Source organism: Trichomonas vaginalis, chromosome IV (assembly GCF_026262505.1).
Source record: "Trichomonas vaginalis G3 chromosome IV, whole genome shotgun sequence".
NCBI lineage: Eukaryota > Parabasalia > Trichomonadida > Trichomonadidae > Trichomonas > Trichomonas vaginalis.
This window is the reverse complement of record NC_067206.1, coordinates 33,302,141-33,329,028: the sequence shown is the minus strand read 5'-3', so window position 1 is coordinate 33,329,028 and position 26,888 is coordinate 33,302,141. Positions and strand designations below refer to the sequence as shown.

At 32.4% G+C, this 26,888-nt stretch overlaps 11 protein-coding genes and 2 pseudogenes across 13 annotated transcripts, besides 4 other annotated features; 9 read left to right on the top strand and 4 right to left on the bottom strand.

Moving 5' to 3' along the window:
* Nucleotides 1-602: part of a mobile genetic element that runs on past the window's edge.
* Nucleotides 565-602: a terminal%2Cinverted (terminal inverted repeat of MuDR-5_TvMULE4 transposon ID:TVAGG3_0213960).
* A 1,873-nt stretch (nucleotides 603-2,475) lies between these two features.
* Nucleotides 2,476-2,523: a mobile genetic element.
* Nucleotides 2,524-4,680: 2,157 nt separating this feature from the next.
* Nucleotides 4,681-5,894, top strand: TVAGG3_0213940 (nitrile biosynthetic process; the record flags this gene model as incomplete). Its single annotated transcript, XM_001323383.1, has 1 exon — nucleotides 4,687-5,856. The coding sequence occupies one exon, from the start codon at nucleotides 4,687-4,689 to the stop codon at nucleotides 5,854-5,856; it is 1,170 nt and encodes a 389-aa protein (XP_001323418.1).
* Nucleotides 5,895-6,433: 539 nt separating this feature from the next.
* TVAGG3_0213930 (poly(A) polymerase family) lies at nucleotides 6,434-8,103 on the bottom strand (the record flags this gene model as incomplete). The annotated part of the gene is made up of 1 exon (XM_001323384.2): nucleotides 6,434-7,960. The coding sequence occupies one exon, from the start codon at nucleotides 7,958-7,960 to the stop codon at nucleotides 6,434-6,436; it is 1,527 nt and encodes a 508-aa protein (XP_001323419.1).
* A 401-nt stretch (nucleotides 8,104-8,504) lies between these two features.
* On the top strand, nucleotides 8,505-9,935 carry TVAGG3_0213920 (guanine nucleotide exchange c9orf72 family; the record flags this gene model as incomplete). The annotated part of the gene is made up of 1 exon (XM_001323385.1): nucleotides 8,630-9,883. The coding sequence occupies one exon, from the start codon at nucleotides 8,630-8,632 to the stop codon at nucleotides 9,881-9,883; it is 1,254 nt and encodes a 417-aa protein (XP_001323420.1).
* A 106-nt stretch (nucleotides 9,936-10,041) lies between these two features.
* On the bottom strand, nucleotides 10,042-10,520 carry TVAGG3_0213910 (cystatin family,phytocystatin subfamily; the record flags this gene model as incomplete). The annotated part of the gene is made up of 1 exon (XM_001323386.2): nucleotides 10,206-10,484. One exon carries the CDS (start codon nucleotides 10,482-10,484, stop codon nucleotides 10,206-10,208), a length of 279 nt encoding a protein of 92 aa, XP_001323421.1.
* Nucleotides 10,521-11,205: 685 nt separating this feature from the next.
* Nucleotides 11,206-14,495, top strand: TVAGG3_0213900 (tetratricopeptide repeat domain domain-containing protein; the record flags this gene model as incomplete). The annotated part of the gene is made up of 1 exon (XM_001323387.1): nucleotides 11,220-12,896. The coding sequence occupies one exon, from the start codon at nucleotides 11,220-11,222 to the stop codon at nucleotides 12,894-12,896; it is 1,677 nt and encodes a 558-aa protein (XP_001323422.1).
* A 2,832-nt stretch (nucleotides 14,496-17,327) lies between these two features.
* On the top strand, nucleotides 17,328-17,690 carry TVAGG3_0213890 (uncharacterized protein; the record flags this gene model as incomplete). The annotated part of the gene is made up of 1 exon (XM_001323388.1): nucleotides 17,328-17,690. One exon carries the CDS (start codon nucleotides 17,328-17,330, stop codon nucleotides 17,688-17,690), a length of 363 nt encoding a protein of 120 aa, XP_001323423.1.
* A 263-nt stretch (nucleotides 17,691-17,953) lies between these two features.
* TVAGG3_0213880 lies at nucleotides 17,954-18,801 on the bottom strand (annotated as a pseudogene). Its single transcript has one exon. A coding segment is annotated over exon 1 (848 nt).
* Nucleotides 18,802-19,251: 450 nt separating this feature from the next.
* Nucleotides 19,252-26,888: part of a mobile genetic element that runs on past the window's edge.
* On the bottom strand, nucleotides 20,831-21,708 carry TVAGG3_0213870 (annotated as a pseudogene). Its single transcript has one exon. A coding segment is annotated over exon 1 (878 nt).
* On the top strand, nucleotides 22,677-22,901 carry TVAGG3_0213860 (phage tail repeat-like family; the record flags this gene model as incomplete). The annotated part of the gene is made up of 1 exon (XM_051226743.1): nucleotides 22,677-22,901. The coding sequence occupies one exon, from the start codon at nucleotides 22,677-22,679 to the stop codon at nucleotides 22,899-22,901; it is 225 nt and encodes a 74-aa protein (XP_051111729.1).
* TVAGG3_0213850 (DNA/RNA polymerases family) lies at nucleotides 22,947-23,288 on the top strand (the record flags this gene model as incomplete). Its single annotated transcript, XM_051226742.1, has 1 exon — nucleotides 22,947-23,288. One exon carries the CDS (start codon nucleotides 22,947-22,949, stop codon nucleotides 23,286-23,288), a length of 342 nt encoding a protein of 113 aa, XP_051111728.1.
* TVAGG3_0213840 (HNH endonuclease family) lies at nucleotides 23,330-23,914 on the top strand (the record flags this gene model as incomplete). Its single annotated transcript, XM_051226741.1, has 1 exon — nucleotides 23,330-23,914. The coding sequence occupies one exon, from the start codon at nucleotides 23,330-23,332 to the stop codon at nucleotides 23,912-23,914; it is 585 nt and encodes a 194-aa protein (XP_051111727.1).
* TVAGG3_0213830 (uncharacterized protein) lies at nucleotides 23,940-24,800 on the top strand (the record flags this gene model as incomplete). Its single annotated transcript, XM_051226740.1, has 1 exon — nucleotides 23,940-24,800. One exon carries the CDS (start codon nucleotides 23,940-23,942, stop codon nucleotides 24,798-24,800), a length of 861 nt encoding a protein of 286 aa, XP_051111726.1.
* Nucleotides 25,704-26,600, top strand: TVAGG3_0213820 (organellar and viral DNA polymerase type B; the record flags this gene model as incomplete). Its single annotated transcript, XM_051226739.1, has 1 exon — nucleotides 25,704-26,600. One exon carries the CDS (start codon nucleotides 25,704-25,706, stop codon nucleotides 26,598-26,600), a length of 897 nt encoding a protein of 298 aa, XP_051111725.1.

Below are 26,888 nucleotides of genomic sequence, written 5' to 3'. Positions count from 1 at the left end.
AACTTATATTTTGGTTGTACACCACTTGTATGTGCCGGATACCATTGTGTCAAATTTTTTCTGAAATTAACTTTAAAAGTACTAAGTAAGATCATGAGATATAGCAATATATGTTTAAACCAACTTATATTTTGGTTGTACACCACTTGTATGTGCCGGATACCATTGTGTCAAATTTTTTCTGAAATTAACTTTAAAAGTACTAAGTAAGATCATGAGATATAGCAATATATGTTTAAACCAACTTATATTTTGGTTGTACACCACTTGTATGTGCCGGATACCATTGTGTCAAATTTTTTCTGAAATTAACTTTAAAAGTACTAAGTAAGATCATGAGATATAGCAATATATGTTTAAACCAACTTATATTTTGGTTGTACACCACTTGTATGTGCCGGATACCATTGTGTCAAATTTTTTCTGAAATTAACTTTAAAAGTACTAAGTAAGATCATTTATTTTTGCATAATATAATGCCAATATGGTTTCTTTTGATTTTATTTCATTTATAAGCAAATCAGATTTACCCAAAAACTCCACTCCATAAGCGTTCATTTGCTAAATTAAAAAGTGACAATGGGCTAGTCTGTCCCTTTCTCATTTTAAAAATAACTTTAATTTTTTTAATGATTTATAAATAAATATATTTTTTATTTCATTATGTTTGGGCTGAGTGTAAATGTCTTACAATTTTGAAAATTTTTTAAATCTTGATTTATTCAAAAACGTAAGAATCAAAACCGTCAGAATCATACATTTTTTACTTCATATGTTAAAAAAATGATACAAAATCGCTCGATATTGTATGAATTCTTACGTTTACAAAAAAAGTCACAAAACCCTTCCACATATACTACTACACACATTGCGAATATATTTTCTTTGAATGAATGCAATGTTATATCTTTGGGAAAAAGGGTTCACAAAATTACTTGTTTGTTTCTTCTAACATAGTTTTTTTTTTTGACATGTCAAAAATAAACCTGAATTTATCCCAAAAATGAATTCGTCATAGAAACTGTAATATGATTAAATATAAGATGATATGAAGTGAAGTTCTCCACATTTTCAATTGAAAGTGAAGTGAATTCAATTTGTTTATCATTGTTTAAACTCTGCATTTTTAATGCATACACGTCAATGAGGTTATAAGAATTTGTGCATAAAAGTTCTCCCAGAGGTAGGGCAACGATAGGTCAAAAAGGCTTCTCTGATAGATTTCCTTGCCTTTTGGATATGCTATAATATATTGCCTAGCATGATATGATATGATGTCAAAAGTTAGAACATAACTTAGGATCTTGAGAAAAATGAAAAACAAAAATTACATAAAAAAAGAAAAATTTTATCTAATTTGTTTTTTTGGACCAAATAAGTAATTTTATTGAATTTCAATACGACACATAGATTTTATTATTAGTAATAAATATAATGGTTTACTATTAACAAGGAACCTAAACTAATGAAAATTTGATTTCAAATATTGTATATGATTATCATAGATTACCAAAATATATTGCTATTTATGAGGATATAATATTGATTATTAGTAAATCGTATAAATTTAATAAATATACCATGAATATTGAATGAATTTCTTGATTCATAGGGGTAAAACGCGCTTTTATATGATTTAGACAGAGAATTTATGAGATGTAAATAACACAATAAAGGTTTATATTGAATATTTTCTAAAAATAAATCGAAATTATAAAAAACAATACATTTATTCATTGAAACTACTTGGACAAATATGAAACAAGCATTCAGGCAATACTTTTGAGACTTCAACGCATCTGATAATTTTTATATAACTTCACCTCTTATGCTTAGAGTGGAGGTATTGAGATCGTATAAGTATAGATGAGCTCACATTCAGATATGATGTGTGAACTTCTGTTTTCACTGCAATTTTGAATCAGAATAAACTCAAAACAAGAATAAAATGATATACTCACTCTCTAAATGTGTTCGAGATTTAAAGTTGTATGAATAAAACGATTCATCTTTCGAAGCCTCCCATTTAATGAGAGACTTCGAAAGATGAATGTATTCATGTAGATGAAATACTATATATGACCATGTGTGATACTAAAGATATCAAAATGTTCATTTTTAAGTGCAATAGAAGGGTTATCTCTCGTAAAATCTCAATTTAAGGAAGATTTAGAAAGAACTCCTTTCCTAAGTAGATAGTGTGTGGTTTCTGTCTTTTGGTTGATCAGGAACTATGAAATTAAGTCGGACAGAAAGAAGTTCTTTCCAAAACAGACTCCAAATGAGTTGTTCGAAAAGAACTTCCTTCTGTATATGGATAATTGTAGTTACCGCACTGAAGTATGTGATTGTGATGATGGAGTTCTCGATAAATCTAAAATCGGATTAAGATTAATTGAAAACTCAAGTAATTCTTTGAAATCTTGTGTTGTCTGGCACTATAATAACCAAAGAATGAGAATATTATGTTGAATGATGAGTACGTGTGCTCGGCATTCGCCGAGCGAATTGAGTTTAACGTACTATGAAAAGTGACAAATTTGGGCTTTTTTTCCTAGGGTTATGATCTCTTCCTTTCTGCTCAATACGACAGAAATGAAAGAATGAATTTGTACTCCCTAATTGATTACTACAATCTGTATCTATCTTTAACATAGAATTAGCTGCATTGTGATTTATACTCCAGAATTATTCAATTTAAGATCAACCTCGTAAATTTTAATCATATTGCACCAATACTCCTACGTTGAGATAAGAACATGATTATACATACCAAAGCCCCATATTAAAAATCAAAATTTAGCACCTCCATTATGCAACCACATTATTCGTCGCAAATAAGTATATTTACGCATATTATGATGCATATTCACACAACTCGTATACATGAAAAGTTATTAAAATCAGACAAAATTATTGCAATAAGGAAAAAAAAACAACTTTATTATATATGTTAGTAATGAATTACAAATATTTCTACAAAGAATGCTCAATACTTCATATAATCTTCGAATATTTCTTATTACAAGTTAATACATTTTGACTCGAACATGATAAACAAAAGCTGACACGCTGATTACTACATTTATGAAAATATAGTACGTTTCCATTCATCTGTTTACTTGTTTTTGTTGGAATAAAATCATTTTTTTTTCTTTCATGAAATAAGAATTTTGCTGCGAAAGCAATATCTCTAACAATAATTAATACATTACGTCAACTCTGGAATGAGTATTTATCAAATATGATATCAAAATCAAAAATTAGTTGTTTTTTATGAGTAAAAACGATGTAAATTGATTATTTGACTAATTATCAAATACTTTGATTTTCCAAATTTTTTTCGAAATTGATTTTTTCATGTGAAAATTCAAATTGTTTAATTTCATTTTTGAAATTTTGAATTTTTTTTGGAATTTTGAGTTGATCAATTCAGCAGAATTGATAATGCTATTGCTTTAGGGCATACCACAAGGTGATGAATAAAAGGTGAACATTAACAAATTATTTTAAATCACAAATATCATCCTCATCAACTTTAATTCTAAAAAGAACTGTACTGAATTATGAAAATGCATGATTTACATTATTAAAATCTTTGAATGAAAATAGTACAAGATAAGTTTTTATTCATTTTTAATTAGATTTAAACGAAAAACTACTCCATATTAAAATTTAAGTCGAGAAATCGTATTTTGTTCTTATTTGTTAGCATTTTGTAGACATTCTAATCTTGAATTAATTTGTTACATGATATTATTAACAAATTTAACTGAAAAAATATGTTAATATGGAATAAACCATGATTATATAAGCTATCAATGCTATATATACATATGTAAAAGATTCATATTAACTCAATTAACAAAAATGATAGATTTTCATAAAGGTTCAATCTAGGTTCGTCCGAAAATTTTGATTTTTATATAGAAGACATAGTTTCATATACATAATTAAATTTTCAAACAAATTTGATCATACCATTTATTAAGCAGGATAGTATATTAATTACTATCAGTATAAAAATATAAAAATGATTATATTTAATTATTGCATAATTTAGTCAAAGAGTTATAAGCCTCAAGTGATCGTTATCACCTTCAATGCACGTATACTTTATTGATTCATAGATATTTAATCTATGTTTGACATGTTGTTGTCGTCATTCGTTTTGTTCCCATTCTTCCTAAGTTAGAATTAGAGAATACACCATCCACATCATCTAATTTGGTCCTCAGCGATAGATTGGTTCATTTTGGAGGAGTCCCATCAGACAGTTTTCGAGCACCAAATATCAAATTTTAATGTATACAAATCTTTAGTGATTTATCTCTTTTATGATGAGTAAAAGGTTTCTGCTCATCAACATTTGATTTCCGACATATATGATTTCTAATTGCAATTATTTACTTTCTTTTTATAATCTAACTCTGTGACTCATACCATAAATTAATTATTGGAAAGTGTCAATATGTTTGGCACAACGCATGGCGGAAGATACCAAACCATGCAGGGAATATGATACGTTTAAGATCTCCGAACTTTTTTTCCAAAAATTTTCTATCGTTGCCCTACCTCTGTTCTCCCCCTAAATTTATATATTGAAAATTCAATTCTGCGGTTTCAAATTTTATCGTTTCTAAAACAGAATTCTTCTGAAAAGGAAAAAAAAATAAATTAAAATAAATGGGGCAAGATCAAAGTGTAATCTCTGGAAAGAACAGGCCCTCTGTCAATGACGTTTATCTACCTATTTCTTCCACCCGTTCCTATGAAGAAGTAGCCAGTCATGGCTTCTCTGATGTTAGTGATAATGATAATACTGCCGGAAAAACAATTAACCAGCCTTTTGTTGGTATATGGTCTGTGCATATGCCGGAAGGAACAACACCTCTCCCAAGAACCGGATTTTTCAGTGCCGAAGATAAAAATTCTCACAAATGCTACATTGGATGCGGTATTAACAAAGATAATATCTTCCTCAACGATGTTTGGATGCTTGACTGCACTACACATCTCTGGAAACTCCTTAGAACCTCCGGTTCTAAAATTTCTCCGAGAACTGGTTCCTGTGCAGTCGTATATCAAAACCATTTAATCATATACGGAGGATATAATAGTACAGACTATATCAACGACATGTACGCGATAGATCTTAACACACTCGTCATAAACAGATTAGATACTAAAGGAGACGTTCCGTGTGGTCGATCCAGTCCCATTTTCGATGTCATTGGTGACCAGTTGTTTTTATGGGGCGGATTTAACGGAGATTGGCCAAATCGATTATATATTCTTGACTTAAAAACCCTAAACTGGACAGCCTATGCGCAAAACATCACTGGAAGAGCTGCTGTACCTCATATCGTATATAATGATAACATTTATATCTTCGGAGGCTCAAAATCCAGTGGAATGATGATAATAAATACGAAAAAGAAACTATGCGAGGTCATTCAGACCGGCGGACCACAACCTACGAGTATTACTACATGCAGCGGAATGATTCTTGCTGGTCAATACGTTCTTTATATCGGAGGAAAATCAGAAAACAGTTACAACCTGATTTATTGCTTCGATTTGAACCGAAATATGTGGTTCGTCTTTTATATTATGCCAGATGAAGAAACAGTTACGAAATCTGACGGTCGAGTTACAGAGAACGGTCTTTTCATGATTCCTCGCATACATTCATTTGTTTCTTATTATGATGAAGAGAAAAAGATTGTTTATACTTTCCTTGGATTCCCTTCAACAGATCCATCCCCATTTTACATGTTGAAGATCGGAGATGCTTTAGGCGTTTTGAATCATCGTAGTGATATGCTCGATACTTTGTATCGGGCATCCTGTTAATTTTATTTTTTATGTTATTTGCTATTATTTAAATTGTCTACTGTTTTATCTTCATTTTTTCATATAACTGCATTTAATATCATCTGTATGTAAATAGATTAAAACGTTTTATTGAAGATTAAAGTAAAAAAACATAAAATCTTTATTTCAATTTTCATGAAATCAATATAAAAAGCAAAAATATATCTACAAAACTTCCACATTAAGTAAAATATAAATATTTTAATGCACAAATATGGATTAATCAGCTACAAATATGCTGATAATCAATTCAATTACAACAATCCTAATAGATATAAGTAATTGTAGTTCTTAAATCAGTAATTCTATGTGTGTGAAGGCTAAGTTTTGGAAAGATGTCCAGCTAACATGATGATTTCATCTAATAATAGTTAAAAAAGAAAATGATTTAAAAATGATTACGTTTTACTCAGAAAAATTGAAAGAGATTCTATAGTTTACAAGGAAACTTTTTAAAAAAACTTTTTTTATAAAAAAATTAAAATTATGAATAAAAACATATATATATATACTGTGAGACATAAAACACTGTCAATGAAAAAGGTTATCTAACACTTCATTTTCCCTTTTTCTCAGAAGAAGAAGATTTCTTTTTCAAATGCTTTTTACTTGGCTTCTTCTTTCTTCCATTTGGAAAACAGAAGTCAGGGATCTTCTTTCTGTTGATTACCTGTGGATTTTCTATCTTTGTTGACAGAGGTCTGTTTGTTAATTTGTAAATCTCTTCCAGATACTTTTTAATTGCAGCGCTTGGGTTGACCTTCTTTCCCTCATCATCTTTTGTCTTTTCTGTCTCCAAACCGATGAAAATTGAACCTTGGTATTTATTGTTATTTTCACGATCAAAAGAAGAAGGGAAGATAGGAGCGCACTTAACACGCTCTATAGCTTCAAGCGATGTAATTAGCCTCTTAACTTTTGAGATAACTGTGCCTTTCCACCAATTATAATCTGCCAAGCCTTCTGCGCGAATATCTATCTCAATGTAGTTCTTGTACGACTCGAAGAACTCATGGTCTTCGCAAACCGCTGACCATGGAAGGTCTCCTGTAATGATATTCGGCATTATTTGAAGAGCTTTCACCATCTCTTGGATAATTCTGTTTCGCGATGACGTTGTTGCGCTTCTTTGGCTGTTTGTTGATGGATACGCTGGTGTAATGATTGGCATTACGTCGTTATGGTCGGATTCCGTAGTTGGATCCCAAGAAAGTAACTCACCATAATTAGGACGGTTGATATATATTGGCGTTGGCCATGTCCACTGCGAAATTTCGGAGAAAAAGTAGAGGGCAAGCATAGCTGGAGAAGCTGTTGGATATCTTTGACAAACAAAAGCGGAAAGAATGGCAAGATTAACGCCACCAAAGTATCCGTAGACATTTCCGTATAATCCTCGCTTAAAAGCCCAATATCTAACAAACTTTAGTAAAGTTTTGAAATTATCTAGATTAGGAACTAGTTTAATCACCATATTATTAACACGAAGACTATTGAGGGCTCTCACAGATAATTTGCTCAGGTTTTCCAATACAGAATCTGGTGATAAATCTATATCATCTGTAATGTTGTTTAATCCTAAGGCAGCAAAAGATATATCAAACTCGATATCATCATAAGTGAGCTTTATAATTGGTACATAGGCTTCTTCAACCTTTATTAGTCCTTTTACTTTAGTATCAGCTGCCAATAATTCATAGAAAATCGAAAAGAATTCTTCTTTCTGGACAAATTGAGGTGCAAGAATTACGCAATCGATATCTGACTTAGGTGAACATACACCTAGTTTGTAGGATCCACTGTAAAATAATTTTCCTTTATATACTTCGCCCTCCGGTGGCTCCATTTTCTTGTTTACGCGGACTTTTTCTATAAACTGATCAACAATTTTGCTGACTGTCTCAAAAACAGCCTGGCGGTGCTTCATTGCTTCGGCATCTGCTATCGCACCTGCAGAATCTAGGAATTCGACAAGTTTGCGGGAAGCTTCGATATCTATAGGAGTAGGCTCGGCCTCTGAGACGGGTTTGTATAGAGGAATCCATGCTGGATCGACAGCTGGAGCTTCCTCTGTTCCACTCATCGAAATTAATTTTTTTTAGCCATCAAAATTAGAATCAATCAGTGTTCAAATATTTGAATGCAAAATTACTTGTCTTGTAATAAATATCAATGATGTCGCTTGGTTACGAAAATTTAGGACTGTGAGAAAAATTGTTCCCAAGAGATGTCCTTTCTGGGTAATGAATATGAGATTTCCATTAAGTGTAAATATCAGGCATGGTAAATGTTAAGTAATTTCTTATGTTCAAGCAATATTTTCTATCCTCAATTAGACTTTCAAGATCCATGATTTTAAAATCTATCAGCATTACAGCTAGGAATTATAAAAATTAAATAAAAATAAAGAGAATTGCAATAATTATTTTAAAATTATCAAAATTATTCATCAGCTTGCCAGCAAAAGCACAACTACCTAAAAATGCGAATAAGTCGCAATCCTTCATATGTTTTATGGTGGGAAGGTTTCTCGGAAATATCAAAATAATTACAACATTTTTTATATGATATATACATAAGTATTGCATGTTTGATGCTTCTCTATTCATTCATTAAGATATAAGGATCGAGCTTGATGATTTAGCATTTGATCGATAATGAATCCGCAATTCCGGAATATTTCTAAATAACTGAAATTGGCATAGGAAAAGAAATAGAAAACTTTAAAAAAGAAAGATTAATTTTCATAAAAATGAATGAAGTTGAATCACTGCTAAATTCTACTGATAGTACATTTTTAGCAGTGGCTCTTGGAACGTATAATGATCAAAAAGAGGTCACTGTATTGGAAAAATGGCTTTATTACCAGGATAAAAACGAAATGCCTTTTGAATATTTACTCAAACTAAATACATATATACCATCATCCGAAAAAGATATGAGATTGAAGAATATCCTATTTAGGCATGTAGATTCGCATCAACTCAATCTTGGATCTTTTGCTTCAATTTATCAAATTACAAATGATGATGTTAAGAGAAATTATTGTGTTGCGATAATCTACAACTTAAAGAAAATTGATATGTCATTCGAGCAGGAGCAGCAAATCAAATATTTTTTAAAACAAATCACTCATTCAACAAGATCCGCACTAAAATTCCAACAACCACTACAAATATCAACACCTCTTATTTCTCGTGCTCTCGAATATCTTAATCGCTTTACAAATGCTCATATATATAAAATGCCTGATTTTCCAAGTTTACCAGCTGATTTGATGTTCCACATGATAGCTCTTACATCTCATTTTGAGACACAGATGTCAACAATCATAGAATCAAATGATTATAATCAAGCAAAAGCCATGGCTCAGTTTCTTGCTAATTTCATGTTCCCTTATCAGCTTTATCATTCGTCATTTGAACATTTACGACGTCCAATATCAGGTCTTTACCTCCAAATCATTCAATGTCAAGCACAATCCCCAGAAGATATTTTATTAACATTTTCTTTTCCTTGCACTTGGATTCGGCTATCAGATAAGACAGTATGGCAAACTCCTACCATGGATGAGCAAATTTCTGTCTCAGGAGATTACAATTCTTTAGTAAATTTAAATACAGAAGATCCTGAAAGAGAAAGATTAATTCAAGTCATAAAGAAGAAGTACAAGCTTACACAGAAAACTTCTCCATGTCCTTGGGTTGTTTCTTCAGTTATTTTGGTTTCTCAAGCAGAAGAAAGAATCAGACAAAGAATGTGTGCTCTTAGACTTGAATCCTTAATGAACATTGCAAGGAGCGCAATAGATATTACAAATAACTGGATTGGAGAATCATCTTTTATTTTATTCGAAAAAGTAAGAGAGCTTTGGGAAATTTTGGGATTAACTGGTAAAGATGACATGTATATGATAGCAGCTGTTGGCCAAATACTTGATTCAACCATTCAAGGAAAATTATTCACAAATAGAAGAGTTGTTCTTATGCAAATATCATCTGTATAATATTTTATTCTTTTTTTGTATGTTCTTGTTTATTAAAACTATACTATTCTATTCATTATAAATTAAAATAAATATTTAAATGCATTTCCGTGTAAAGCACACAATTATATCAAATTTTCAAAGCAAGACGGAAATATATTTAAACAACAATATTTTCGTTTGTTTTCAGCTCTCTCATGAGATAACAAAGAATCCTTTCCACATATATTTGATATTTATAGTTTATTGATGCAGAAATCAAAATAACAGATATAATTTTAGAAAATTTATCTTTAAAAACGTAAAAAAAAGTTCTAAATTATTATATTACAGATCTAATAGTTTAGTATTTTTCGAAAGATTGAAGTTCCTTCTCTGTGTTTCCTGGTTTGCACCAAATCTTAGCCTTGTAATCACCATCGTTTGTCTTGACGACACCCTCGAAGATGAATCCAGAAACAACCTGCTGTGTAGCTGTGATAAGCTCAACAAATTCGAGATTTGTTCCGTTCTTCTGGTTAGCAAGAGCAACAGCATCCTTGAAAGCCTGGATAACATGTTCGTCATCAACATTAGCTGGCTTAACACCACCACATCCGCATCTTCCTCCGCAGCAAGACATCTTTGTTATGTGAAGTGAAGAATCAGTCACTTTTATACCTGGTCAATCAACAAAAATTTTGCAAGATAAGTTCTTTAAAATATGTTCTACGAGACAAACATAAAAATCTACTTTTGGAAAGATTTTAACCTTTTGTCTTCCGGAATGGGAAACAAATTTGATCAAATTATCAAAATATTGATAGTTTGAAATGGACAAAAGTTTTTCTATTCAAATATCATCCAGTCTATGTGATACAGCGTGAAATACAAATGATAAAGACATTGATTGCCTTTTAGAAGTCTAATATAAAAGATATACATACCAGTCGATTTTACAAATAATTGCAAGTAGGACAGAAGCTTAATTCCAATAAATGATTTGTTTGTAAATATTTTTATTTGTTTAGGATTGCAAAGCTATGGTATTTGGATAAAAAGTGTAAACGATTTCATGATGCAACTTATGGCAACTATAATCTAAATAATATATTTAACATTTAAATATTAATCTAAACAAAGCATCTCATGTGATCCATCATAATATAAGTGAGAAAATTAAGAGATTGGAAGCAATATCATATTCCAAACTTCAAAAATTTTTTAAAACCCAAAATTATTCATCATTTCGAACAATAACTTATTGTGAAAAATGATTTACTCTGTAGGTTGATTTTAAAATTGCTTTTAGATCTAATTGTGTACATAATAAAATCTAGGAGTCACTTTTATTGATTTTGGTCATTTATTTATAGAGATGGAATTAGCCCAACTCAACGCATCTGCCAAGAACAAAATGATATCTGGAAAGTACCCAGCTGCTATTGCCGATTTTACAAAAGTTATCGAAGCTACAAAGGCCACAACTGATGATAAAACAGCTCTTAAGATTTCTGCTTACAACAATCGCTCATACTGCAACATTCTCATCAAGAAATACGATGAGGCTCTTGATGATATCAATAATGCCATTGAAATCGCAAATTCTGCAAGAAAGCCAGAAGCCATCAAAGCTTTAGATGTTGAACAAAGAAAGAATGATGAAATCGTCCCTCTTCTCGTCGAAGCACTCGCTCGCCGTGCAAACATTTACGATATGAAGGATAAATGTCTTGAATCACTCCAGGAGTACCAAAACGCCATGAACATCATCCCAGACGGTGATGCAAAGGTTGCCTACAACAGATTGCTCAGGACATGCGGAATTCATCCACTTCCTGAAGATCAGAGACTTGGAATCTTTTCTGACGTTGTTTCTCACATTCTCGACAGACCATCCCTCGTAGAATCCATGAAGAAGCTCTGCGACTACTTTACAAACCCTCAAGAAATATCCAAGCCAGATCTCGAGTTCTTTGCCTCATCAAAGGCCATCAATGTCCCAGATGGTGTCATTACATTCTACGTTCGCGATCCAGAGGTCGTTCTTCTCAGTATCAAGACATTATCCGCTATAGGCAAGAAAGGATGCCTTCCTGTCTACTCCTTCTTCAACGATGTCAAGGACTGCATCAATAACTATCCAAAGAACATCGAAATCGTTACAGAAGCCGTTCAATATCTTTTTGATACACCAGAACAAGCTTTTATCAAGTTTGCTGATGAAGAATCAATCGAACCAATCTGTGATTGCTTCTCTCTTGGTCTTCCGGAGCCAGTAAAAGAGCAGTTATTCTTCATTTTGTTCAATATTGCCAATAATGAAGAGCTTTGCCTCAAAGTTCTCAACCATCCACCAGTTCTCGACAACATTATCAACGAAAAGTCAGTTGGTGCTGGTATGTTAATGTCTCGTCTTACACAATCTACACCATTTGCTAAATTCGCCATCGGAAAGTGCGGATTTTCATGGATTGCCAAGCTTCTTAATCCAGAACTCGGTGTCGAGAAGGTCACCGGCCTTATCATTGCTCTTTCCAGATGCGTCATGATCTGTAAAGAAGTCGAAAACTTCGATTACAAGTCCGAAGTTTTTGTTGTTGTCGAAAATGTTGTTCCAACACTCCAGAAGATGATGAAGTCTCTCGACATCTGTTCGAACGGATTCGCATGTCTTGCTTTATCTGTAGACATTGTTCCAGAGAAGATCCAACAGTTGCGAGCTGTCAGATTGGCTTCTCTTGGTCTTGCACTTCACAAACAGCATCCAAAGGTTGTACAGAACGTTATGGCTTTCATTTACTACGCAGCGAAGAGCGGATTGTTGCAGGACGTCAAAGAGATCGAGAACGAAATTGTTCCAGTTATTTTCGACGCAATAAGAGAGTCATCATCATACCAGACAATTTGCGAACACTCAATCGCAATCCTTGTTATGTTGGACCATCCTTCAAAGCAGAAAATGCTTTTGGCTGGAATACAGCAATACCCGAACTCTCAGATATTCAAGGAACTCATACCTGGAAACATTGACCTCAAACAAATCCCTCATTAAGTCTTTTTCTTTCTGTCTTTTTCTTTATTTTATGTATAAAAAGAATTCTTAGAGTTTTCTCAAAATTATTTTCCATTAATTCTTACTTTTTCAAAAATCAAGGGAAAAAGTCACACGAAAATTTGTAATTTTCTCTGACAACTTCTACGAATGGGAGAGAATATGCACGTTTAAGGAAAGTCTCATATTACAGAAGTGATTCCAATCTCATTATGATTTTTAGAAATGAGAGTGAAAACACTGCTTTTATTACTTATTATGATGGTTTGATTAAAAATAATATATTATGAAGAGTTAAATATGTTTACTAAAGTTTGTAAAAAAAGAGAAAGTTTATTAACTTCAGAAATACTTTTATTGATAATTGCAAATTCTGCTTGGCAATTACCAGTTGAAAAATGAATCAATTTGTTAGTAAATAGTTCTCTTGGATGATTAAGTTCTACATTTCTATAAAATGTTGATGAAATCGAATTGTCAATGTAACAACTATCAACTGTTAATTGATCATCATAGTTATATATCAAAGATGAACCTTCAGGAGTAGTGTTGTTAATAAAAGAACAACTTTTTACAGTAAGAGAATTTTGATAATGGTAAATAATTCCATATTTTGATTTTGTTATGGTATTATTTATAATATTACATGAATCAATCAAAGAATTATACCAAATATTTATCATATTTTCATCAATATCTGTTGCTAAATTATTAACAACAGTTGAATAGTTAAATTTTGTTGTGTATTTATCTGGTTTAGCTTCATAATGTCCAGCAGGTTGCCATTTAGCTTTATTTGATGAGAAATTTGTTGATGAAACTACGATATTATCATACAATGTTTGAAAAACAGATCCTCCATTTTCATTTCCTGCATCAAAAATGGAACTTTCAATAATAAAGTTTAAGTTATCTGTGTCAACTTCTGTATATGAAAATTGGCCATTTTGAGAGCTTTGGCATTTTGTACAACAGAACTTTCGTTGAACAATTGAACTATTACTGCCAATTTTGTAACAAATGCAGCTGCCTTCCTCTGTTGAAGTGCAATTACTAAAATAACACCGATTATGTAGGAACAATGAGTTAGTAATAGGGTTAAAATTGATAACTCGATCATGATCATCAAAAAAATTGCACTCATCTAAGTAGTATTGGCCTTTTCCTGTTGTTAGATCACAGTTTAGACAGTTTTTAGCTTCTTCTCCTGTAAATCGAGTATTGAAGTAGGTGTTCCAAACATTGTCATCCTCAGCGGATGACTTTTTTTGGAATCCATTCACACTGTCAAAAAAAACCGTAAATTCTTCAATTCAAATTTTTGACTTTTTTTAAATGTAGTTATGATACCCAAAATAATTTAAAAATTTCGAAAATTGTAGGGTTGTTAGATTCCCGACGATAGGTGTCTTGGAAGATTTGCCTGGTGTCATCATAGTGTCTTTAAATCAAAAATTTTATTTTGGAGTTAGTTTTATTGATTTTTCAATAAAAAACATTTCGAAAACAAGAAAATAAAACGATAAAATATTTATATTTTATATAAGGATCTTATATATTTAAAATAAATATCATTTTATTTTTTTCATTGGTGTCTGTCAAACCATAATACACTATTCAAAAATTCAATGTGTCTTGCGGTTTCAAAAGACACCTTCAAATTGAACGATAGCACAGACACTATTGAATTTTACCCATTTTATTTAGTTTTTACCCTTTTTATTTTTAAGAATTAATGACTGAAACAGCCGTTTTGCTATGACCTCAATCACTTTTATTTATTATTTTAAATATTATTTAATTTTATTATTTGAATAGGCCAACTTATATTTGAGAAGCTCAATTTGAGACCACTTAATACATTGAAATATCATAAATATTGAAATATTAAAAAGTGTATTTCAAAATATTGAAATTATAAAAATTTATAATACTGAAATTGAGACAAATTAATAAATTCAATGCGTTTTTTTTGAAATAACTCTCAAATATTATTTTTTTGTTTATTTAATGATGAATAAATATGATTGCTTTAGTCAATCATAAAAACTCATTTAAGTTTAAAATAATGAAAGGATAATTTGATCGTTTTTTAAAATACAATTATTTTTGATGATTTGCAAGAATCTTTGAAAAGAATATAATATAGGTTCTATTTTTGTAAAATTTATCCAAATCATTTATTACATAAATTACGATTAAAACGATGAAAGAACCAAAAAGTGTGTTTTGTGTTTTGTTGTTGCGTGTTGGATGCGGGATCCAGTTATTTCCGAAATCGACAAAAAATTTGGAAATTTAATTTCCGAAATCGAAATTATATTAATGTTTTTAATATTCTTATATCAAAAGGATTAAAGTTCATTAAGAGAAAAACAATTCTTCTTCTTCAATCTATTGGCGCATTTATTTCTACACGCCAATAAGGAAGGGAAAATTATAAGACACCATGGTGTCTTCAAAACGCTAATTTTTGATATTTTTAACAACCCTAGAAAATTGGAACACAATTTTTTTTTAATTTTAATTTTCCCTCCAATCTGTTCCCAACGCATTTACCAATATTATCTTTTTAACATATCGTTCATCATCATATTTCGGTTGTATTTTCTGATTGTACGCATGTAAAATAATAGGAATCAAGCAATTTTATGATAGAATTTAAGTTCTTTCAAAATTCTATCCATTATTGATATCTCATGTTAACAATTAAAGAAGCACAAATGTGATGTTAAGGTCTTTCCTTATAGATTCTAGAATGTCCATTGGATCAAAGCGTTTTACTTGCCTTGTAAATTGAGCAACTGCATCAGAAAAAGATAGAAGATGGAAACATGTAAAAAAGATAAAAAAATTAAGTACATCATCTTTTAATTACATTAAAATGCTTCAAAATTGAAGAGATAACTCTAGCCAAATTCTTACGAAATAAAAAGAATATTATTACGTAAAATATAAAGTTTAACAATTCAATTAGACAGTAGTCTAGAAGCTATTCTCGAATCAAATTTTGCGAAATGAACTGCAAGCAACTTGATGATAAAATAGATCCCTAATGTATGTGTTATAATAGTTTTAAAAAAAAAAAAAAAAAAGGTAGTGGGGCTTCCAGGCACTTCGTGCCCTCTAGCCCTGAAGATGTTTAGTATAAAATGAGGTTTTTTGGGTATAGGGGGCTTCCCAGGGGCTGCGCCCCTTCTAGCCCATAAAAATTTTTGAGAGTCGTCGCTGTTGACTTTTTTTGTAGAGCGCTCAAAATAGTATAACTATGTCCGGACAAGTAAGGGTCTATCGTCGCTACAGGAAAAGTTACGGGCGTTCCAAGGAAGTATACTTTGAGAAGCCTTTTCTCCATTTTAAAACAAGATAGGACGGTTATTTTACAAAACTGACAAGACTTTGACCGAGTAGTTTTCATGTTTTGTCACTTTTCTGTCACTTTTCAGGAAAAAACATTTTTATTATTATATATAAATGAATTTTACAAAACCACCGTTACCCTTCTTTGGAAATAAGAGTAGATGTAAAGATATTCTATTGAGAGAACTTAAGAAACTACCGAATGGTCTAACATTTGTAGATTTGTTCGGTGGAAGTTTCTATATATCCCATTTGTGCCATACCGTATTCCCAGACTCAAAGATTATATGCAATGACTTCGACAACTATATGAACCGTCTCAAACATATACCAGACACAAACAATATATTGAAAGAGTTAAAAGAAAAGATACCTATAGGTAAGATGGAAAGTATACCATTAGATAAGAAAAATATTGTGAGAGAGGTTTTGAAAAAAGCAGAATATATTGACTGGGATAGTATATCTGCTAGACTATTATATAGTGGTTCTATAAGAGTTCATGACATTGAAACACTTATGTCAAAAGTTTTATATCTTAACTATACAAATGTTTTCAAAAAGAACATAGAAAAATATATTGAGGGTATAGAGTTTGTGAGATGTCGTTGGACAGAGTTGTATGAAAAATATAAAGACAAGGAAAATGTTTTCTTTATAGTGGACCCGCCGTTCTATAACACATGGGATTTTCAATACCAAGTAGACTGGACTTTGAGAGACTCTTTAGAAACTTTAGACGTTTTACATAACCATCCATGCTTTTACTTTACATCCGATAAAGTGGTTTGGAAACCGTTATGAGATGGTTAGAGGACATACATGACTATGAGTTTAGATATGACAAGATAGAATATGAGAGAGGTCCTATAAACCGGAGAAAGTGTCACAACAAAGAAATTTTATTGGTAAGTAAATGTGGTTTGAAATAGGACTACTTGTTTTAGGTTTTTTCCATTGTGTCATTTACTTATTTGACGTGGCAGAAAGATATAGAGAATATGAAGATGAACCAATGCCTGCAAATGTTCAGCATATGTACTCGTAAGAGATATTTTTATCTAATATTAAATGGACGCACAGAACTTAGCGAATGCACAGCAACCTGGACAACCAAACCCAGAGAATATTCCAAATGAAGTTAGAATACAAACTGCAATGGCAAACTATGGTCAAGTGCCAACAGATGTACAAATGCAAACTGCCATGTCAAATGACGCTGCGTTAGGTTTGCCACCATGGTATGCAAATATGAGATGGAAAGAGTTTTATACAAACCCTGAAGTGGGATATAAACAACTCTATGCAGATGACGCGAACACAGGAGTTGACCCAGAATATGTTTTCTACCAGAGGAGAAATAGAATGTATGAGCTCCAGTTAAAGAATGCAATGGAACTCAGAAGGAAACGTAAAAGACTAGGCGGACATTAGATTTTTACATATAGTAAAATGGGTTTCTTTGGAAGAATAGGAAATTCTTTCGAAATGTTGGAAGAGGTATATGGAATGGAATAAAATCTGTCGGAAGAGGAATTTGGAACGGTGTCAAAAAATTGGTAAAAGAGTAGGTCAGTTCGTTGGTATTATACCTAAAGACCCTGAACCAGAAGAACAAGCTCCTGTTATACAACAGCCTGAACCTGCACCACAGTCTAGTTGGCAACCAAATCCAACACCTCAACCGTATTAAAAAATTATATTTTTACCGTTCGATAGTAGTTGTATATGAAACTAAGTTCTAAGTAAAACGCATGGTATAATGGAATTATTCTCTTTCTTCCATCTGTAGTAAACCATACTTGAAAGTCTGAAATACTTCCACTTGGTGGTTCGTATAACTTTGTAGGTTTTTCGTAAAAGTCATTTGCCAAGCATAAAAAAGAGTTTTGTGCACCAGAAAATGAAGCATGAACTATAATAGCATCTTGGTCGAAAACATTTTCATATGTTCCATTAGGGTTTTCGACTTCATAAAAGTTCGGGTGTACTGGATATGCTGCAGGCTGATTTAACATCCTCAAAAATCTATACCATGCCAAGTTGTTATATTTTGTAGAAATATAAACGTTTTCTCCAAGGTCTTCTATTCTATTGATTTTAACAGTTGCATTTTTCCTGTCATATATATATCGAGATGGTACTCTCCTTCGTCAATGTTAAACTGGTTTGCATATTCGAGATAGATATCGTTTATTTTTTCTTGAAAAGCTTGAAGAGTTGTTTCTAAGTTTACAAGCAAACTAACTTGTAAAAGTTTTCCCTGTTCAAATTTCTCATACGTACGTTTCTCTTTGTTATAGTATCGAATTTCAAAAGCGACCGTAAATGGGAAACCATGTATGGCTTCTGAAATGAACTTCATTCTACGAAAGCCAACAGCTTTTGTGACGGATGGGTCTCTTAACCATCTTAGTGGGTAGTCAAAACGATAGCCTTCATGCTTTACGGTCTCTGTCTCAAACTTTTGACCTACGTTAGTAAAAAGTTCATCTAATGGTTTAGTTGTAGCAACTCTTGAATTTTCTTTTTCTATTGAAAGCATATTTTATCTAGAATAAAAATGTCGAAAGAAACAGCGTCTATGAGAGAAATACAACACAACCGACAACTCATTGTACAAGCTCTAAATAAGAACACAACAAACTTTTCAAACTATTCTAAGATATCTGAGTCATTGAAAGAAGGAAACTTAAAACTGACAATGAACCCAATGACAGATGAGTTTCTGTTTCAAGACAATAGGAACCATACTGTCTCTATAAATCCAACAAAAGGAACTTTAAACGAGAAACCTATAAAGGAACTTCTTTTGAAAGCAGATGTTGACAACAAAGCTGACAAAGAGTATGTCATTGAAAAAGTTCAAGAAGAACATGACAGAGCAGATGCAACATATGCAACAAAAGAACATACTCATCCTGAACTAGCAGACAAAACATATGTTGACAATAAAATGTCAAGTGAAGTGACAAGAGCTGAAAACGAATATTCTAAAAAGACTCATACACATACCATTACAAATATTACAAACTTACAAGAAACCTTAGAGACAAAAGCAAATAAGACTCATACACATACCATTGCAAATATTACAAACTTACAAGAAACCTTAAACAGGAAAAGTGACGTTGGACATACACATACCATTGCAAATATTACAAACTTACAAGAAACCTTAAACAGGAAAAGTGACGTTGGACATACACATTCTATATCTGATATTACAAACTTACAAGAAACCTTAAACAGGAAAAGTGACGTTGGACATACACATACCATTGCAAATATTACAAACTTACAAGAAACCTTAAACAGGAAAAGTGACGTTGGACATACACATACCATTGCAAATATTACAAACTTACAAGAAACCTTAAACAGGAAAAGTGACGTTGGACATACACATACATCTTCTGAAATAACAGACTTAAACGTTAGCCTTGAAAATAAAGCAGATAAAACATATGTCAATGAAATATACCAAAGTTTAGTTGGAACAAAAAATATTGAAACTATTGTTGGTGACTTTTCTGTCAATGAAGAAAATAAATATTTTAGATGGCAGTTTGTACAGTCCTTAGAAAATGGTACACGGTATAAACTCATTCCGAAAAATAACAATGAAATGTATGTAAGCTATAAAAAGAATGATGGTACACAAGTTAAAGTTCCATTAGACAACAACTGCTACTTAAACATATATGGAGACGAACAAAAGAAATATTTAAGAGTTTATGAAATGGCAGATATGACATTGCCTGACCCAGCTCCAGCACCATATTATTATGACTATGGAGATGATGTCAGAACACCACATGTAGATGAACAAAAGCTAACATTATATTTAGAATATTATAGATATAAAGATATATATGCAATAGAAAAAACGAGAATAGTATACTATTATACAGATGACAGAAATAAATATTATAGTCAAGATTTTACCTACCCTGAAAACATAAGATTATATTATAAAAATATTCTGACACAAACCAGAAGAAACCTGAAATAGTTGCACTATATTTTAAGTTCAAAAGAGACAATCCTATAATATCTCATATGTTTGATTTAATGAACCCAGTAGGTTCTATTTATACATCTATGGAAGCAAGAGGTCCTCAAGTAATGTTTGGTGTTGGTGCATGGAACAAATAGTCGACAGGTTTTTGTATTGTGCAAACTCTTCAAAGGAAACAGGTGGAAGTAAAACGATTTCAGGTGAAAATTTACCTGCACACAGTCACTACATAGATTTAAGTACATCTCAAGCAGGTTGGCATAAGCATAGATATTGGGATTGGTCAGGAATGACAAAAGGTAAAGGATATGATGTTAAAGACGACGTTAAGTTTGCTATAAATTGTTACTGGAGTGACACTCAGGGAGAAGGAAACCATACACATTTCGTTTCAGGATATACGCAAACAACGGGACAAAGTAAGAATACATGCCACCTTACATGACAGTTTACGCATGGTATAGAATTGCTTAGTCGTCATTTTCAACTTCTTTAGCATATTCGTCAGGAGTTGTCTTATATTTGTTAGGAACTGTCTTTGAAAGTATACCACCTTGAACTTTGACAAGTTTGAAACGAGGTCTGACAATAGTAGTTTTATCTTCTGCTTGCAGTGTGTACATTTTGCCATGTTTGCCTAAAACTTCATAATATTCTCTTGTATACTTTCTTCTATTTTTTACGAACACGAACGTGAGTACCTGTCGGGTTCCCATTGTTGTCATAGTCAATAGTATTTTCATATGGGTCGCGTTTAGGTATTTCTATTTTTACTTTGTCACCTTTCTGAAGTTTGAAGCCCGGCATTCTTTCTTGTTTGTCTCTTTTGACTAAATTGTTAAATATATAGTCTTTCTCTAAGTCAGGGTTGTTTTTCATTTCTTCAGGGAGTGGTTTCCCAAACCTTTTTGTTTACGGCTATTGTAAATATTTAAAACTTGTCTCATCTTTGCCATGGAGAAGTGTCTATATTTGTCGTCATATGACATTTCATTTGCTTCACCACCTTGTGGTTGGTTTAAGTCTCTTAACATTTTTATACAACCGTCAATGACACCAAGAGCAGAATGGTTTTGGTCGACAATGAAATATTGGTTTACATTTTTTGAACGCAGATAGTTTTTAATATCGTCTGATTTGAAAGAACTTTCATAGTCAGATGTCAGTTTTGTTGGATGGTATTTGTCAACGAATATTGTCAAAGCAGTTTTCACATCTAAAATATTTTTTGGACCATAATGGTATGGCTTCACAGTATCTTGTGTTTTGACCGACAAATATTAACCAGTATGGTGGTCCATCTTCTCTATACCTCGGAATGTTTTCCAAGATATCCATAAACCAAGCATTTGGTGTTGAACTAAAGATTTTTATCATGAGTGCTTTCTTTGTTGCCTTAGAAACATAGGGGTCCTTGTTTGAATTCGTCATTTTTTAACCCATAAGAAATGGGTTTATTTGGCGCATTAGCAGGAGTTGCATCCAGATTTTTACCCGCAGTGGGAACAATAGCCAGAGGTGTATTTGGAGTTGGAAGGAAGATTTTGAGTACATTAGGTATACTTAAAGAGAAAGCACAACCTATTATACAAACTGTACAGAAAGGTTGGGATGTAGCACGAGATGCAACAAATCTTATTCCAAATCCTGAAACAAGAGGAAAAGTTCAAGGATGGATGGACAATGTAGGAAGACAAGCAGGAAACTATTATAAAAAGCAAATGACTACTATAACCAAGCAGGACACTATATGGACCAAGGTGAAAGATTCTTTAACAGAGGATATATACCATGCACAACAGTGGGTAAACAATAACCAACCTCAACCGCCTCAAACGTGGGGAATGTAAATTTTTTTACTGAGATGAAATGAACAATACAGCATTGAGACAAATGGGTTCAAGATGGATTTGTCGGCTTCAGCAGTTACACAACGTGTTTGTCAAGTTCTTCCTATACCTCAGGAAGTTTTAGACGACTTAAAAACCTAAACAACCAGTTGAAAACAAAACAAACTAAAATTTTTTACTGAGATGAAATGACCGAAGAAGTTGAAACGGTAGATTTGACACCACAAACAAAAAGTTCAGAACCCATTGTCAAACCTGTCAAAGAACTTACAGATGAAGAGAAAAATTCCAATAATAGAAAGTGCCAGGTCTGGAAATACAAACCCTAACTACAAAGTCACTTTTCATAGAAATGGAACGGCTAGTATCTCAAAAAAGAAACAGACTCTCACAAATAAAATATTGAAGTCTGAAGGAGCTTTCGAGACAACAGATGGAAAAGTTTACTTCACTGACCAACAGTTCATTATAGAACATCTCATTGACTTAGAGTCGAAATATTCTAAACTTTACAACAAACACAAAAAGTTGAAAGGAAAACAAAAACAAATGGCATATGATATTTATGAAGATGTTGACGACACAACTTTACCTGCAAGTGAAGTAAAGTCAAAGGAACCAAAAAGTGACGAAAAACAGATAGAAGAAGAAAAACCAAAAACTGAAGATAAACCAAAACCAAAGTTTAGTTTCCAAACTAAACCAAGTCAACCTTCATTAGCTGGTATGGGTTGGCGTCAAAGACTTATGGCAGCAGGCGGTTATGTAAAGTAAAGAAAAAAATATTTTTTTATTTTTATAAAAATGCCCCCATATAGAATGGATAGAAAGTCTGCTAGAATAAAAGCAGAGTTACAAAGATATGGTTGGAGAGTTTCGAAGAATTTTAAATATAGGAAGGGAAGACCCATAAAAGTCTATGACAAATTGTCTGGTCTTCGCTACGAAGTCAAATCCAAAGTTGTGGTTTACTATGAGAACATTGACGCACTCATGACGAACGAAGAAGGATACAACAAACTCATTGAAATGGGAATGGTCGGTGAAAAGATGGGCTGTTTTAAGCTAGATAAGGTATTTTCCGATTTTCATGTAATATCCAAGCGTAAGTACTGGGGCATACTTGAAGACGGCACAGAAATAAAACATTGCATGAAATAAACAATATATTTTTAAAAAAATATTTTTTTATTTTATTTGAAATGTACGCTGAGTTTGTTGGAGCAGACCGTTGGGAAACTTGTTTGTTAGATGAGAAATATGAAATTCACTGTTGTGAGTCATTTGAAGTCAGAAACAAAAAGACAAAAAGAGTTTTAAGCGAATGGGAGGGAAATGACGGATATGCTATTATGAATATGGGTGGAAAACACTATTTTAAACATGTTGTCATTGCAACTCATTTTATACTGAATCCTAACAATTTACCTTTTGTAGACCATATAAACCGTATAAGAAACGACAATAGACTTGAAAACTTACGTTGGGTCACTTGTTCTGAAAACAATAAGAACAAAGGCAAATTTGGAGATATTGTATTCGAATTTGTCGACGAACTAGAAGATGAAACAATTGAAATTACAGACTATGGCAAGCATACGTTTGAGTTTTACTACTATAGCGAAGAACAAGACTCTTTCTACTTTTATACCGGCGTAAACTATAGGAAATTACAAGTATATTTTACTAAGGCGGGCTATGCTTATGTAAACACTAGAGATACAGATGGAAAATACGTTCAAATACTTCTTAACAAATTCAAGAAGCTATATGGCATACCATTTTAAAACAGTATATTTTTACATATATTAAATGCTTCAGGTTGAAAAACAAAGAACAAAAGTAGCAGATACAAAACCGTTAGACTATATCTTTACAAATGCTGGTAGGAATATTTCAGATGAAGAAATTTCATCCGGAGCTTACAGGTTTGACTATCCAATTCGTTGGCTTCAAAGTCCTTCAGATGCAAAGGCAATAGGATTTAGAAGAGTTTTGTTTTCAAATAGAACTAACGCGTTTATGTTCGCAGTATATTTTCATGGGCAGTATAAAGGTTCTGATGGTCTAATAGACAAATTTGACGAAATGAAAATCTTTACAATTCGTTCAGACGAAAGTCTTGAGAAAACTCTAAATGACTTTCAAACTCAAATGAACAAATACTACTGGGAATTTCAAGAAAAATATGACTCTTTACTAAATGGAACATACTATCTGAAACTAGAATATGACAAGATGAACTCCACCGTTTCATTTCAAAAGATTGAAATTAACCCTCCAAGAGATACAGAGTTTTTATTTTGGGGAGTAGACAAACGTTCTTGGGCACAATTTCTTCGGTTACTAAACCAGAACGAACCATTACCACCAGATGGTCCATTTAAATTTATACTTCCACTAGCAGATTTGACAGTTTATAGAAACGTGTTTGACCCTCAAAATGTCATGTGTCATGCAAGTTTCAGTTCAAGCAACAACAGTTTTCTTTGTATTGGTAAGGACTTTTATGACTTTGCTTCTAAATTCTACGAACCACCTAGTAACAGTTTCTCTGACTTTCAAGTTTGGTTCACAACAAACGGTGTGCAACATATAATACCATTGTACTATGACTTTTATCTCGAATTGTCTTTCATATACAACTACGGAAAAGTGCTGAAAAAGTATTGAAAAATGAGTTTTGGTTGAAAAAAGAGGTCGAGCCAAAAGTGGCTCAACCTCAAAACAAGCATTTTGTGAAGAATATACCAATCGCCGGAAAACAGCGGGTTGGTTTTTATACAAAATTCACCCGTTGAATTTTCATGAATTTTGTGCTGAATTCGACAAAAATATATTTTAGGTGTCACCAGGTCACCAGGTCCCTCGGTCCCTCGGTCCCTCGGTCAACTAACATCTTTTTGAAAATGGTGACAACATGACATTTTGACAACAACACAGGAAATAAACTTCTTCGTCAATGTTTTGTCATGATTTCATCGTAATGAGCGTAAATCAGACAAAAATATATTTTAGGTGTCACCAGGTCACCAGGTCCCTCGGTCCCTCGGTCCCTCGGTCAACTAACATCTTTTTGAAAATGGTGACAACATGACATTTTGACAACAACACAGGAAATAAACTTCTTCGTCAATGTTTTGTCATGATTTCATCGTAATGAGCGTAAATCAGACAAAAATATATTTTAGGTGTCACCAGGTCACCAGGTCCCTCGGTCCCTCGGTCCCTCGGTCAACTAACATCTTTTTGAAAATGGTGACAACATGACATTTTGACAACAACACAGGAAATAAACTTCTTCGTATATGTTTTGTCAAGACTTCTTCGTAATGAGCGTAAATCAGACAAAAATATATTTTAGGTGTCACCAGGTCACCAGGGGTCCTGGTCGGTCCCTCGGTCAACTAACATCTTTTTGAAAATGGTGACAACATGACATTTTGACAACAACACAGGAAATAGACTTCTTCGTATATGTTTTGTCATGATTTCATCGTAATGAGCGTAAATCAGACAAAAATATATTTTAGTTTTTTTTTAAAAAAAATATTTTTTTATTTTTATTGTAAGAACATGTTAGCAACAACAGCACCAAACTCGTTAGTCATGAACCCAACTTCAATGTTAGTAGAAATGAAAAGCTTCATTCCTTCTTCATATACTTTCGAAACAGAAATCCAGAAGATAAAGCAGGAACTTCTCCAAGGAGATTTAGACTGTAGTGCAAAAGATGAAGAAAATGAACAGTATCTTTATGAAATGCAGGATATTATTGACCATCTACCTAAACTTCCTGAAATCCAACAACAAAAGCTCACTATTCCTGAATTCGATGAAATAGAAGTCAAAGCAACTGACTCAGTAGAAATAAAGAAGTTCATACGTAAGGTAAACTATGAGTTTCTTGGATTTCATTGCAACCACAAAGACTGCGATATGGTATATTTCATTGACATATATAAATCTGAAGAATTTAAGACCTACGACAACTTTGTTTCGTTAGTTGCAAAATGTGTATGGCAGATAAGAGATAAAGATAGAAGAGGTAAAGTATGGAACGGACAAATAAAACCAGCAGCCTTTGAGTTAAAGAAAACCATTTACGCCTTAGTCGTACTTGCAGGTAAGGTTTCAATGTACAATGCTAAAATGAACCCACAATGTTCTAAATGTAAAGCAGCAATGAGGAAATATAACTACTCCGTCAAAGAGATAGAAGGTATGCGAAACGACTATGCTGACTTAAAGAAAGAAGTAGAGAAACCAGCAGAAGATAAAATGGACATGTTGACATTTCTGAACAAAAACTATCCAACTGCTGACGATTTCCTTCTATCTGACGTCAAGAAGAAATATAAAGAAACATTCGGCATTGTTAAAACTTTTGACATACTGACAGAAGAAATAGAAGCTACAAAACTGTTTAGGATTTCAAATATACATCGTACAATTCATGTAAAACGCTTATAAAACTTTATGGTAGAAATATATTTTTGTCTGATTTACGCTCATTACGATGAAATCATGACAAAACATTGACGAAGAAGTTTATTTCCTGTGTTGTTGTCAAAATGTCATGTTGTCACTATTTTCAAAAAGATGTTAGTTGACCGAGGGACCGAGGGACCGAGGGACCTGGTTCCACCTAAAATATATTTTTGCTGAAAAAATGACCAAAAATCATGATATAACTGTATTTTTTTGACGAAGAGAACTTTTACACTTCGTAAAAAAACTCTATGAAATCGTGAAAAAATG